The 14,278-nt window shown below is 49.2% G+C and overlaps 1 protein-coding gene across 3 annotated transcripts in view; it reads right to left on the reverse strand.

The window, feature by feature from the left end:
* Window positions 1-14,278, reverse strand: part of ANGPTL4 (angiopoietin like 4) — a 183,471-nt gene that overhangs the window by 113,110 nt on the left and 56,083 nt on the right. The window contains exon 4 of one of the 3 annotated variants that reach the window (XM_083179322.1): window positions 4,000-4,522. The exons of the other annotated variants lie outside the window; for them this stretch is intronic. Within the exon in view, the coding sequence (XP_083035448.1) occupies window positions 4,071-4,522 (452 nt within the window). The 3' untranslated portion in view covers window positions 4,000-4,070. Of the gene's footprint in view, window positions 1-3,999; window positions 4,523-14,278 lie in introns of those variants that run through there. 3 annotated transcript variants of the gene reach the window in all.

Here is a 14,278-nt window from a genome sequence, read left to right on the forward strand (position 1 = left end):
GTCTGTACCTCCGGTAGCAATGCTACTCTTCTCTGGAAATAAATAGATAAAGCCGAAATCTGGACTTTTAAAGACTGAAGACTCAGTCCAGAAGAGAAACCATCCTGTAGGAATTCCAGAATTCTGGAAGTCTTGAATCTGGAAGTGTGAACCTTTTGACGTTCACACCATCTAATATAGATCTTCCAAACCCTGTAGGAATTCTTCGAAGAAACTGGTTTCCTATAATTTTTCATACTAGAAATGACTGCTTCTGAGAACCACTTCTTCTTTAAAATGAAGGTCTCAATAGCCAAGCTGTTAAAATTGAGACGAGCTAGGTCCTGATGATAAAATGGACCTTGCTGAAGTAAATCTGGTCACAGAGGAAGACGCCACGACTGTTTCGACAACTTCTGAATGCTGAGAACCACAAACTTTTTGGCCAATCCGGTGCTATCAATACTACCGTTATTCCCTGTGCTTTCCTCTCTTTAGCACTCTGGCAATCATCAGGAATGGTAGGAACATGTAAGCCAGTTCAAAGTGCCAGGGCACCGTCATGGCATCCACTGCCCAAGCCAGAGGATCCCTGGTCCTCGCCCAGAATCTGACTGTATGCGGAGGGGATATCCCTTCAGTCTGTCCTCTGCCTGCAACAGTGTTTGCCACACCGCCCGCAATTCCAATACATTGATTGGTAACAGAGATTCTGCTCTGGACCACAAGCCCTGAAGCCTCAAATCCAGAACAACTACTCCCCAACCCTGGAGACTGGCGTCTGTGGTCACCACTAGCCACTCCCATGATAGGAGAGAGCGACCCCACTGAAGCGGGTCCATGTCTGTTCACCAAAGTAGTGAAGTCCTTGTTTCTGGAGATAAGATTACTTTTTCCAACTTCATGGTTTTGGGATCCCCTGACCAACAAGCCAGAACATTCCACTGGAATGTTCGAGAATGGAGCCGGGCAAATTGTAGGGTTTCGAAAGTTGCAACCATCTTGCCCAGCATTTTAGGCACTGCCATACCGATGGTACAGGAGATTTTAGAATATTCCCTACCAACTGACAAATGTCCGCCGCATTCGCTTCCGGAAGGAACACCCGGTGTAAACGAGTATCCATTTTGACCCCCAGGAACTGAAGAGTCTGTGTAGGACACAAATGTGACTTCTGCAGATTTAGGATCCACCTGTGGGCTTGAAAGAACTGGATGGCCACCGTCAAGTTTTGTTGTAGTTTCTCAGCCAACTCTGCCTTGAACAACAGATCGTCCAAATATGGAATGACCACTATGCCCTGTAATGTGAACACCCTTGGGGCTGTAGCCAGCCCGAAAGGCAGAGCCTGAAATTGTAGATGTAGATTTTTTATTGCAAAACGCAGCAATGATTGATGTTCTTTGCAAATGGGGACGTGTAAATATGCGTCCTGAATATCCATGGACGCTAAAAACTCCCCTTGCTCCAGGCTCAACAGAACTGATCTCAGGGATTCCATCTTGAAATGGACCACCCACAGGTGTTGATTTAAGGACTTCAGATTTAAGATTGGTCTGAATGAATTGTCTGGTTTGGGCACCAAGAAAATAATTGAGTAAAACCCCAACTTTCTTTCCCCCAAAAGGGCAGTTCTGAGGCGAGCTTCCCTGGGCAATGGGGTAGGTAAAAATATTTTTGGAGGGGGGCCCATCAAATTGATCCTGTAACCCTGGGACACTTTATTTAGGACCCAAGGGTCCTGTCCAACAAGGGCCATACGTCCCGGTACTGCAAGAGGCGACCCCCCACACTGATTGCAGAGGTACTTTTTTACTCTCCCTGCATTAAAACGACCCTTGGAGGAATTACCTCTGGAGGACAAACTTCCTCTAGGTGATGGTCGAAATGAAGGCCGAAAGGCTGCAAACCTGGAAGCGGTATGTTTTGTCCCTGATGTAGGGAGAAAAGTGCTTTTGCCACCTGTGGCCTGTTTTATAATGGCTTCCAATTCTGAGCCAAATAACAATTATCCTTTAAAGGCCAGAGCTTCTAGGGATTTTTTGGATTCACTATCAGTCTCCCATGCTTTTAGCCATAAAACTCTTCTGGCATACACAGACACAGCAGAAATATTATAAAGCATTTTAACTGCTTCCTCGCCAGCCTCACAGGTATATTTTGCAGCCGCTTTAAGCTTTTCAGCCAAAGCCATAGCCTCTTTGTCATTCTGTAAACACCCACAAATTTGCATTTGCCCACGCTATCATAGCTTTGGATACCTATGCGGAAGCAATGACCGGTCTGAGAGAATAACCTACACCTTCAAAAATGGATTTTAAACAGCCCTCCAGTTTTTTATCAACTGGATCTGTGGCACCCTGCAGCGGGTGCCCCTAGGCAGGGTGTGTAGAATCAACCCGATTACTGTTACAAGGTCGGGGGGCAGGAGGGGAGTTCACGTGAGGAGAGGGTGGCTCTGCCGGGTGGAGAGGAGGACGCAGGAGCCGGCAGAAGTGTGTGTCGGGGTCGGCCGTGGGAGGAGAGTGACGTCACGGCCGCGCCGGGCACCAAGACAGCGGCGCAGGAAAGTTCGGAGCCAGCAGGGTCAGGGGTCACCTGAGAGCGTGGGGACGGAGACAGCACGGGGAGTGAGGAGGAGTGTGCCCTGTGAAGAGGGCGGGAGACACTGCGGCTGGAGAGGGCTGATTGTAACTGTAGGGACAGAGCAGTCCAAGCACCCTGCCAAGCCACACAGCACTGACTGGGTGCTGGGAGCGGGGACGGCACACGGCAGTGCCAGAGCCTCAAGTAATGTCAGCACCAGCCGGCAGCGGGAGCAAGTGACGTCAGCGGCAGCCAAAGGATAACAGAGCAAGGTGGCAGGAGTGAGGTGCCGCAACTGTGTCATTACAGCCAACAGAACCGTGAGTGGGGCCCTGGTGCCACCCGGGTGTATATGTGCAGGGTGGGGACATTCTGCAAAGCCCCGCAGCTGCAGGGCAAGTTACATAGGGACTTCCCCCCCCCCCTTTATTCTGAAATAGGGGACCAGTGCCAAGAGGCAGTCATCTGAGAATGAGAAGGGCCCTTGTCCCTTGAAAAGTGGCCCCTTTGTGCCCAATGCAGCTCAGCACTTTTTGTGAGATGAGGGAGAGCCTACCTTCCCATTGACCCCAGACAGAGGGACCCTTTCTGCTTAGAAATATAGATGCCGTCACTTAGCCGGGATGGACTAGGTCCCAGTGGTTCACTGCCCGTGAAGGAGAGCTTCACCCTGGTCAGTCCCAATCTGCTAACTCAGGCTATTGATCCGTATGAAGGCCTTACTCCTGCTAACTCAGGCTATTGATCCATAGGAAGGCCTAATTCCTATTAACCCTGGCTACTGATCCATAGGAAGGCCAGGTTGGCATCTGAGAAATTGTACATTCATCCCTGTGCACAGGCCGAGCCCTAGACTCGGTTCGGGAACAATACTTGGGTACCGGTACCATTTCTATCACTGCATTAATAGTGTACAAACGGCATTATTAGTATTGTTTCAAGGTAATTCGTATTGTCAGTACCGTTGATGTATAAAGCGTACAGTTAAGTAATGTAGATATTAGATTGTGCAAGTGACCTTACAGTAACAGCCCAGTCGTGGGCCTCTAGCGTTACCATTGTTCTGCAAGATTGCGTGAAATAAACAGAACCGTTGATTTGCATCCATTTCGCTGCATCTGTGTCTAACTGTTGTCTCCCAATACCCCGGATAAAGATCTGAACCTACCGTGCATATTACAGATCCTTAAAAGCCGCTCCACCCTGAACAGGTAAAAGTGTGGCTTTTGAAAGTTTAGCTACTGGAGCATCCACTAAGGGAACTTTTTCCCACAATTTAACGTGCTCCTCTGGCATTGTCACACCAGGGGTCTGAGTCGGCGAGACAAAGACCTCTGGTGGGGGTCTAGATCGGTATTGGAACCGGGCAGGCTGTAGGAGACCCTTGTGCATATGAGCACGACAGTGCACCCAGAGGAAGAATCAGGCAGCTGGTAAAATACAACAGGTTTATTGAAGGAAGATGGTACAAGCAGTTGGTAACCAGATGGAATGGTAAATGACAGTCACTGATAATGTGAAACGGAACTACTTGCACCGATATGGATTCGATGGTGGAACATCGGATGGAGTATGGTATCCGGAGTATCGGACCAGGGATGCGGAGGTGATGGAAGCTGTGGAATCCGGATGGAACGGATAACCGGAGTATCGGTCAGGATCGATGGCAGAACATCGGAGCTAGGCTGAAGCTGGTAAGTGGATCTGCGGCAGGTGGAATCACAGGTGACGTCACAGGGGACCTGGATGGCACAGGACAGGAGACCCGGCTTGGACACAGGCGATGGTGACCCCGATATCACAGGCGATGGTGTCCCCGATATCACAGGCGATGGTGAGCCCGGATGGACACAGGCGATGGTGAGCCCGGATGGACACAGGCGATGGTGAGCCCGGATGGACACAGGCGATGGTGAGCCCGGATGGACACGGCAGCCCGGAGCACCTGGATGGAACACTGCAGCAGGAAGAGAATACCAGCAGACAAACACTTGCATAGCAGGATGACAAATGAATCACTAGCAATGAGATGAGAGCTCCCAGGATACTTATACCCATGGCTTGGCCTGGATTGGCGGCCAGGTAACCTGGGAGATCAACTCATTGCCGGATTGGATGAACCAGACATGTGACTGACAACATCATGGCAGCCACCATGTCTGGCTAAGGCGGGAAAGTGTGTTTGGAAACACCATGCTTGTGGCTGGGAGCAATGGCGTCTGTCACGGAACTTGCAGGGCAAAGGATACTGTTACTGCGGGTGAGGAGAGTGGTGCACCGCGCAGCCGCAGACTCAGCAGCGCTGAGAGGACTGCCAGATGACTGACATGGAGGCACACTGCGCTCAGGATGCCGGCTGTATCGGAACTTGTAACGCAAGCTGAGCCTGCGCAGGCTCTTAGCAGGTAAGATGGTTTTCTTTAATACCCGGATCGTGACAGGCATGGGGTACAAGCTCAAAAACCTTTTAGGCATCTGAAGTTTGTCAGGAGTCTTCCAAGCCCTGCTTAACAAATCCTGCATTCCCTCGTCAGAGGGAAAAGTGACTGCATCCCTGCGTTGCCTTTTGAAAACCCCTTGAGCAGGAGACTTATCCTCTACAGATAAATTTAATGCCTGTTTTACTGACAAGATTAAATCTCCAATACCAGGTGCTGAATTAACAATGTCATCTGAATGAACACCATACTGTTCTTGTTCACATCTTCTCCTCAGTATCCACATTTTACAGCAAGATAAAGCCAGCGTCCCCTCCCCCAAACCTGCAGAATGCCTGTCTGTCATGTTTAACCAAAAACAACACAGTGCAAAATGTCAGGCGTACAATACTGAGAGAAGTATGCTGTGTACTTATCCTGTCTGCCAGAGGACCCTCTGATCAGCGGGGGATCACATGGCCCAGGAAAACCTTCAGCTCTGCAGCTTCCTGTTTCTAAAGGTGCCAGAATCCAGAGTGCAGGGAGAGACCAATGTCCCTGCCACAGCGGGGTCCCAGATGGTTTTTGGCGCCTTCTGCCCCCTGTGGTCCGCTCCTGTAGTGTCCTTCTCCTCTTCCTATTGCCTCCCCCTCCTATGCGGATCACTTGGAAGCGCCCACTAATTGAGCTCCTGTGACAAGGCTGCGCCCTCCTCCCTTAGTCCAGCCTGTAAACCCGTCCAAGATGGCGGCGCCATCGCGGGAACCCCATTCCCTACGATCCCCCCCTGCGGGGAGCCGGTGCAGGGGTCTCCTGGGCCCAGGAAGCCTCCAGTCATGGTAAGACAGAAGCACTGCGCAGGGAGACCAGACTTCTTCTGGAGGATCCTGCAGCTCTACGCCTACTACTGTCGCTGCTGCTGGGAGTTGGTCATCTTCCCAGAGGGGAAGTCGTAAGACCGCTACGTCTTTCACTAAGCAATTGACCATCCAACAGTCGTTTGCCATGAGGATGAAGTACGACAGCAGTCATCCTATGGCAAAGCGGATAATTGCTGCCTTGACAGCTATGTTGGTGTTAGACGTGCATCCGGTGTCCGCCATCAGTGGAGTGGGATTTAGACGGTTGATGGAGGTATTGTGTCCCCAGTACCAAATCCTGTCTAGATTCCACTTCACTAGGCAGGCAATACCCGGGATGTACAGAGAAATACGAAAAAGCAACCTCATTGGTCTGAAAAATGCTGTTGAACCCACTGTCCACTTAACCACGTACATGTGGACAAGGACTATATGACTGACAGCCAATTGGGTAGATGCATCAACTTCTGCAGCAACAGCATCTCCTGCACACCAGCTCCTTCCAGGGCAGGCTACGCTGTGTATAACCAGTTTCAGCGAGAGGCACAACGCCGACAACCTCTTAGAGAAACTGAGGGAAATCATCTTGCAGTGGCTTACCCCACTTAGACTCTCATTGGAATTTGTGGTGTCGGACAACACCAGTAACATTGTACGGGCATTACACATTTACACAGTAAATGTGGTGGTGCAGCATTTCATCAGAAGTGACAGGAGCGTGCAGGAGATGCTTGCGGTGGTCCGCAAAATTTATGGACACGTTCGGCATTCTGCCACTGCCTGCCGAAGGCTGGAGTGGCAGCAAAAACTCCTCAACCTGCTCTGCCATCACCTTAAACAAGAGGTTGTGATGCACTGGAACTCCACCTTCTATATGCTGCAGAGGATGTAGGAGCAGCAAAAGTCCAGTCAAGCCTACACAGCCAACTACGACATACGCAGAGAAGCGGGGATGCACCTGACTCAAGCGCAGTGGAGGCTGATTTCCGTGTTGTGCAAGGTTCTCCAGCCTTTTGAACTTGCCACATGTGAAGTCAGTTCCAACACTGCCAGCTTGAGTCAGGTGATTCCCCTGATCAAGCTGTTGCAGAAGCAGCTGGAGAAAGTGAAGGAGGAACTAAAGCGTTGCGATTCCACAAAGCATGTAGCTCTTGTGGATGAAGCCCTCCCATGCGTTTTGCCAGGATATGTTGGTGTTCAGTCTGTTAAAGTCAGAGGAATACATTTGGCCACCTTGCTGGAACGTTGGTTTAAAGCGTATGTTGGGTCTCTGTTTCCGGCAGACACAAGTCTACAAAAGTGCAAAGACCTGCTGATCAGGAGATTGTCATCTAAAGTGGACCGTGACAAGGCCAAAGCTCCTCCTTCATTTTCTCCAACACCTGTGGCTGCGGGGAAACATCTAAGATTTCCTAAACGACCCACTGCCAGGGATGCAGGGCAGGCAAGAGTGATATTGGACATTTGACATGTCTACTGTCACTGCATTGGATGCTGTCCCCATTGAAAAAATTATTGCTTTGTTAAAGTGTGCATGTCCTATATGGTTATGGTATAAAACATAGACTGACTCATCATAGACATATGGTCAACCACTAATGGTAGACAGGGTAAAAAGGTCGACAGGGTCTAAAAGGCCGACATGGTCAAAAGGTCATCATGAGTTTTTAATGTTTTTAGGGTGTCTATGTCGACATAGACACTGTCTAAGTATACCGCGTACCCTCGCATGTCTCGATGCACTCGTCATGCTTCGAGCTCGGTGCCTCGCTGTGCTCCGCACACTATTTTATTCTCGTCCCATGCCCTAGAGGATGGAAGGGCATGAAATACCTGTCGGCACATGTGAAAATTTAGTAAAAAATGCATGTCGAACTTTTTCATGTCCACCTTTTGACCCTGTCGACCTTTTGACTGTCGACATTTTGACCCTGTCGATCATAAGTGGTCGACCATATGACTGTCTGCCATGAGTCAGTCTATGATCAGTCTGGATACCGGCTTATTTCCGCAACATAAGGGTGAGTGGGAGGTCACAGGGACAATTCCATCTTGCGCCTCTTTTTTCTTTGAATTATGTGCTCTTTGGGGCCTAGTTTTTCAAACTGCTATCCTGTCTGCCACTGCAGTGCCACTCCTAGATGGGCCATGTGTTTGTGCTGCTTATCATAGTCATCCAGCTACCTCTGTACAACCTTTTGGCCTAAAAACAATATTATGAGGTGTTCAGAATAGACTGGAAATTAATGTTATTCAGGTTAATAATAGCATAGGAATTTAAAAAGCTAAAAAAAAATCTGCAATTTTAACAATTTTTATGCTTAAAAAATCAGAACCCAAAACCTGAAGGTAATCAGAACCCAGAACTACGAAAAGTGGGCGGTGCACATCCCTAATATATACACAAACACAGACACATTGTCCCCGACAATGAAAAAAACACATTTGGCCCCATGGTGGAAAAAAAAAAAACACACAATGCACCCACAGAAAAAAACAAACAAACACACACACACACACACAATGGCTTCCATAGGAAATACAAATCAAACAGATTGGCCCAGTCATGGAAAAAACACATTGACCAATAGAAAAAAAAAATGAGATACCTAGGGCGAAATGTAATAGGGTGCAATTTTTGGTACTTGTTTCCTAGCAAGACGCCCACGATATTCAGTCGTATGGCATTGTATTCAATTTTAAATTGTATACCATTGTATATGGCATGCAATGCAATGCAAATTTTAAATTGTATAAGCACCCTAATGGGTTTTTTCAATGTTAAATGGTCCCCCTATACGATTTTTAATTGTATAAGCACCGTAATAGGTGCTTACAATGTTAAATGCACTCCCACGCCACCGCCACTATCGCGAGGGGCAGCGGTACGCGTCCTCCGACCTTTTCCTACCCCCACTATCCACGTCAGCGTGGAGATGATTTTATATAGTGTGACAATCGCAGCGAGCCACCGAGCCCGAAGCGCGGCGAGCGCAGCGAGGGAACACGCATGACCTCACATGTATTCCGCGTCCGCTCGCCACACTATATAAAATCAACTCCACGCCAATGTGTATAGTGGGGGTATGAAAAGGTCAGAGGACGCGGGCTCGCTGCGCTCGCCACGCTTCGGGTTGGCGTTGATAGTACGGGTGCTTTTAACATTGTAAGCACCTATTATGGTGCTTATACATTATTTCTCTTATAGGGGGCACATTTAACATTGAAAACACCCATTAGGGTGCTTATACAATTTAAAATCGTATACCATTGTATATGCCATACGATGGTATACAATTTAAAATTGTATAACATCGGCTAACATCGCATCGCATACCATCGTATGCCTTATGGTATGCGATGCGATGGGCGCAGTGCTAGGAAACAAGTACCCAATTTTTTTTTCAGACAGGTCTGATTTTTGGTTTAAAAAAAAACGTCTGAGGGGGTATTCAATCCCGTGTCATGACTATCGATCCATCCCGACTGTCGTGACCCTGGCCCATTTTAAATTTGCTCTACAGCATATCGCCGGGCGGGATTCAATATCCCACTTGGCGATCGTCGAAAAGGGGGCGTGACCAGGTAAACGGCTGTGGATTGTCGAGTCTCGGCAATTCACATCCTTTATCGACAAAACGGGCACAACAGCTTTTAAAGGCGAGCCCATTCTGTAGATCTGCCTCTTCAATGCTGTTGGGCAAGTAAGCATTGAGTAGGCGCCTGCCGCTATTTAATAAATATAGCGGTGGGGATTGAATACCCCACTTAATTTGCACATTTTATGTGCAAAAAAAATATATAAAAAAAATCCCACATTACAATTTGCATCCAGATGTTTTCCCATTATAAAGTATACAATTCGCAAATGTCACCATTCCCGGGTGCCGGATGCGGTCCCGACAGTCGGGATCCAGTCAGTCATTTATCCGACGTCGGGATCCCGACTGGCAAAACGCGACAGGCAGATGCCCGATGGCCATCTGCTATTTTCCCTCGTGGGGGTCCACAACCCCCATAGAGGGAGAATAGAATAGGTGGTGAGCGTAGCGAGCCACCGTGTCTGCAAGGGGCTTTGTTGTGCTCACCATGCTGTCTGAGTCCGGGCAGTCGGGATCCCGACGTCGGGCCAATGACTGTCGGGATCCTGACTGTCAGAACACTATACCACACCCTATATGCACAATCATATAACCATAACATGACACACATGAACAGTATGACTTACTGAGCATAGGGGAGGGATCGCTGTGTCACCAGACTGGACTCAGAGAAAGGGGTTTGAACGGTAAATTCTTACAAAAATCCCCTTTTCTCTTTCGTCCAGTCTGGTGACACAGCTAACCTTGGGACGTTCACGAGCCGGTACTATGGGAGGGTACGCTCAGATTGCCAGTTCTCATCACTGCCCGTACAAATGAAGCGTCCTCCGACACAAACTCATGAAACCTGTAAAATTTGGTAAAGGTGTGAACAGAGGACCAAGTGGCAGCCCTGCACAACTGCTCCGCCGTAGCCCCATGACGCACAGCCCAAGAGGAAGCAACTGACCTGGTGGTATGGGCATTAAACGAAAAGGAACAGGTCTACCTACCTTGGTGTATGCAAAGACAATTACTGACCTTAGCCACCAACAACAGATCTGTTTTGCGGATGTCCTTTACCCTTTCAACGTAAATTCGCAAGGCGCGAACTACGTCCAACTTTCTTAATTTGTCCCTAATTTTTGCCCCTTCTGGAGGGGAAAACATCGGGAGCACAATCTCCTGGTTTAAATGTAAAGAAGAAATCACTTTGGGTAAAAACATAGGTACTGTTCGAAGCACAGCCCTATCTTCATGAAAAATTTAATGTGGAGATTTACAGGACAATGCTCCTAACTCCGAAACAATGGCTAACAAAAATGTCAGTTTCCAAGAAACATACTTAAGGTCGGCCGACCTTAATGGTTTAAAAGGAGGAGTCTGTAACACCGACAGAACCAACGATAAATCCCAAGGTGCCACCGGGTGCCTGTATGGTGGTTTTAACCTGGTAACACCCTGTAGGAAGGTTTGGACTTCAGGTAAAAAGACTATCTTCTTCTGGAAGAAGATGGACAGAGCAGAAAGCTGTACTTTCAGGGACTGTAAACCCAGTCCAGATGAAAAATCGTCCTGCAGGAACTCCAATAATCTAGACACCTTGAACATGGAGGTGTGTACTTTTTGAAGCTCACACCACCTGATGTAAACTTTCCAGACTCGGTGATAATTAGCAGCTGAGACTGGCTTACGAGCCCTAAGCATAGTCTGGACAACTGCTTCAGAGAGACCCTTCTTTTTCAATAAGGTGGTCTCAAAAGCCAGGCCTTCTTAATAAACGTGGTATCACTGGGAACGGAGGAAAAATGTAGACCAGGTGAAAGTGCCACGGAACCGTCATGGCATCTACCGCCCAAGCGGTTGGGTCCCTGGTCCTGGAACAGAATTTTGGAACCTGACAGTTGTTCCTGGATGCCATTAGATCCACTTCTGGGAGCCCCCAGCGACTCACAATCTCCTGAAATACCTCCGGATGTAATGACCATTCCCCCTCCAGCAGATCCCCCCTGCTGAAGAAAATCCGCCTCAACATTCCGGATCCCCAGAATGAAGACAGCAGACAGAACTGGAATGTTGATTTCTGCCCAGGAGAAGATCTGCGAGACTTCCTGCATCACCTTCCTGCTGCGAGATTCCGCCCTGATGATTCAGGTAGGCCACTGCTGTGGCGTTGTCCGACTGCACTCTGATCGGAAGGCCCCTCAGACAATCCTCGGCTTGTTGGAGTGTCGTCCAGACTGCTCGAAGTCTGGATTCCTGTATGGACCACAGACCCCGCAACTGATGGTGAAGGGCAACTGCCCCCCAACCCCTGAGACTGGCTTCGGTCGTTATCACCACCCAGTCCCAAGAGCGGAGTGACCGCCCTAGCTGCAACCTCTCTATGTCCTATACCCCCAGAAACTGCAATCTCTGAGAGGGAATCAAATGGGATTTGGTCAGATTTAGCACCCATCCCATGTCCTGTAAGAACTGTGTCGCTATTGATAGATGTTCCAGCAACTTGTCTTCTGACTCTGCTTTGAATAGCAGATCGTCCAAGTAGGGGATAATCGGTACTTGTGTAGTTTCGCGCCGTGCTACTTCCGGGCTCTACGCTCGCCACAAACTATGTTAAAAAAGTAACTTAACTCCATGCCAACATGGATAGTTCATACCTCCACTATCCATGTAGGCATGGAGTTGATTTTAAATAGCGTGTCGAGTGTAGCGAGCCACCGAGCCCGCAGCGTGGGCGAGCGAAGCGAGCCCCGCAAGGGGACTCAGACGCACGGGGCCATGCTGGCGCCGTGAAACTACACAAGTACCGGATAATCACAATGCCTCTTAGTCTCAGTGAAGTAGCCATAACTGCCATCACCTTTGTGAATACCCTTGGCGCTGTAGCCAGACCAAAGGGTAGGGCCTGGAACTGCAGATGAGTCTCCCCTATCGCAAAGCACAGTAAAGACTGATGTTCTTTGCATCTTTGCATATGGGTATGTGTAGATATGCAATCTGAATGTGTACGGACGCTAAAAATTCCCCTGGCTCTATGCTGCCAAGCACTGAGCGGAGAGACTCCATGCGGAAGTGATCCACCCAAAGGTGTTGGTTTAAAGACTTCAAATTTAGTATAGGTCTGATTGAACCGTCTGGTTTGGGCACCAAGAAGAGTATTGAATAAAAACCCTTCTTGTGTTCCTCCTGAGGGACCGGGACCACAACCCCTTTTTCCCTGAGAGCCAAGGCCGCTCCCAAAAGGACCGTGCGGGAATTGGCTTCCCTTGGTAAAGGAGTAGGCAGGAATCTCCTTGGAGGATTCCCCCTGACATTTATCTGATGACCATTTGTGACAATAGAAAGGACCCAAGGGTCTCAGGTCGTAATATTCCACTTGTCCCGATACTGCTGGAGGCGACCCCCACTCTGAGACCTCTACCGTTGATTCACTGTCTGCATCCCAGGCCTTCAGCCAGAGGGCTCGCCTAGCAGACACATAAGTGGCGGAAACCTTTAACGCCTTCTTCCCCAGCCACAGTGATGTACTCTGCTGCACATCTGAGTTTCTCTGCCAGTATAAACGCCTCAGAATCAGGCCGCAGCTGATCTCCCAAAGCCTCAGCCCATTTTTATCATAGCTTTTGCTACTCAAGCTGAGGCAATAATGGGGGGAGTGTATATCCCACTCCCACAAAAACTGCTTTAAGGCATCCTTCCGCGTTCTTATCCACTGGATCCTTAAAGGCTGCACCACCCTGAACCGGCAATGCCTTAGCCTTTGACAATCCAGCCACGGGGGCATCTACCAACGGGACTTTCTCCCACAACTTCACATGCTCTTCAGGCATGGGATACATATTTGCATATCTCTTGGACATAGACACCTTTTTATCAGGTACTTTCCAAGCTTCCCCCAACAAGGAGACTATACCGGCATCCGAAGGAAAGGTCACAGATTCTCTTAAAAATACAATGAGCCTGTACCCCGCAGCCAGTCGGTGTTCCCCAAGGGTCTGTCCTTGGCCCTCTCCTCTTCTCTCTCTACACCACCTCTCTGGGCACCCTCATCAGCTCCTATGGTTTTCATTACCACCTTTATGCTGATGATACCCTAATCTATCTCTCTTCCCCCGACCTATCCCCATCACTCCTGTCCAAGGTCTCTGAATGCCTCACGGCCATCTCAGCCTGGATGACCCAACGCTTCCTGAAGCTAAACATGGCTAAAACTGAACTTCTAATCTTCCATCCCCCGAATATCCCCTCTTCTCCCACTATCTCCATCAGTATTGGTGAAACCGAGATCACCTCCACCGACCAAACGCGCTGCCTCGGTGTCATCATTGACTCCTCCCTCACTTTCACCCCCCACATTCGTGCTCTCTCACAGTCTTGCCGCTTTCACCTACGCAACATCTCACGCATCAGACCATTCCTCTCCACTGACGCGACCAAAATTCTCATTCACTCTCTTGTCATCTCCCGCCTTGACTACTGCAACATCCTTCTCTCTGGGCTACCTCTCACCCGCCTCGCACCTCTCCAATCCATTCTCAACGCTGCTGCTAGGCTCATCTTCCTCTCCCACCGCTCTACCTCCTCCTCCCCCCTCTGTCTATCTCTTCACTGGCTCCCCATTCCTTTCCGAGTTCTCTTTAAACTCCTCACCACCACCTACAAGGCTCTCTCCTCCTCCACCGCTCCTTACCTCTCTTCACTGATCTCTATCCACACTCCATCCCGTCCTCTTCGCTCCATCACTGACCGCCGACTGACCTCTCACCTAATCACCTCCTCCCACTCCCGTGTCCAAGACTTCTCTCGCGCTGCCCCCCTGCACTGGAACAACCTCCCGCCACCCATCAGGCTT

The sequence above is a fragment of the Crinia signifera genome, chromosome 1, assembly GCF_055691185.1.
Source record: "Crinia signifera chromosome 1, ASM5569118v1, whole genome shotgun sequence".
Classification (NCBI taxonomy): Eukaryota; Metazoa; Chordata; class Amphibia; order Anura; family Myobatrachidae; genus Crinia; species Crinia signifera.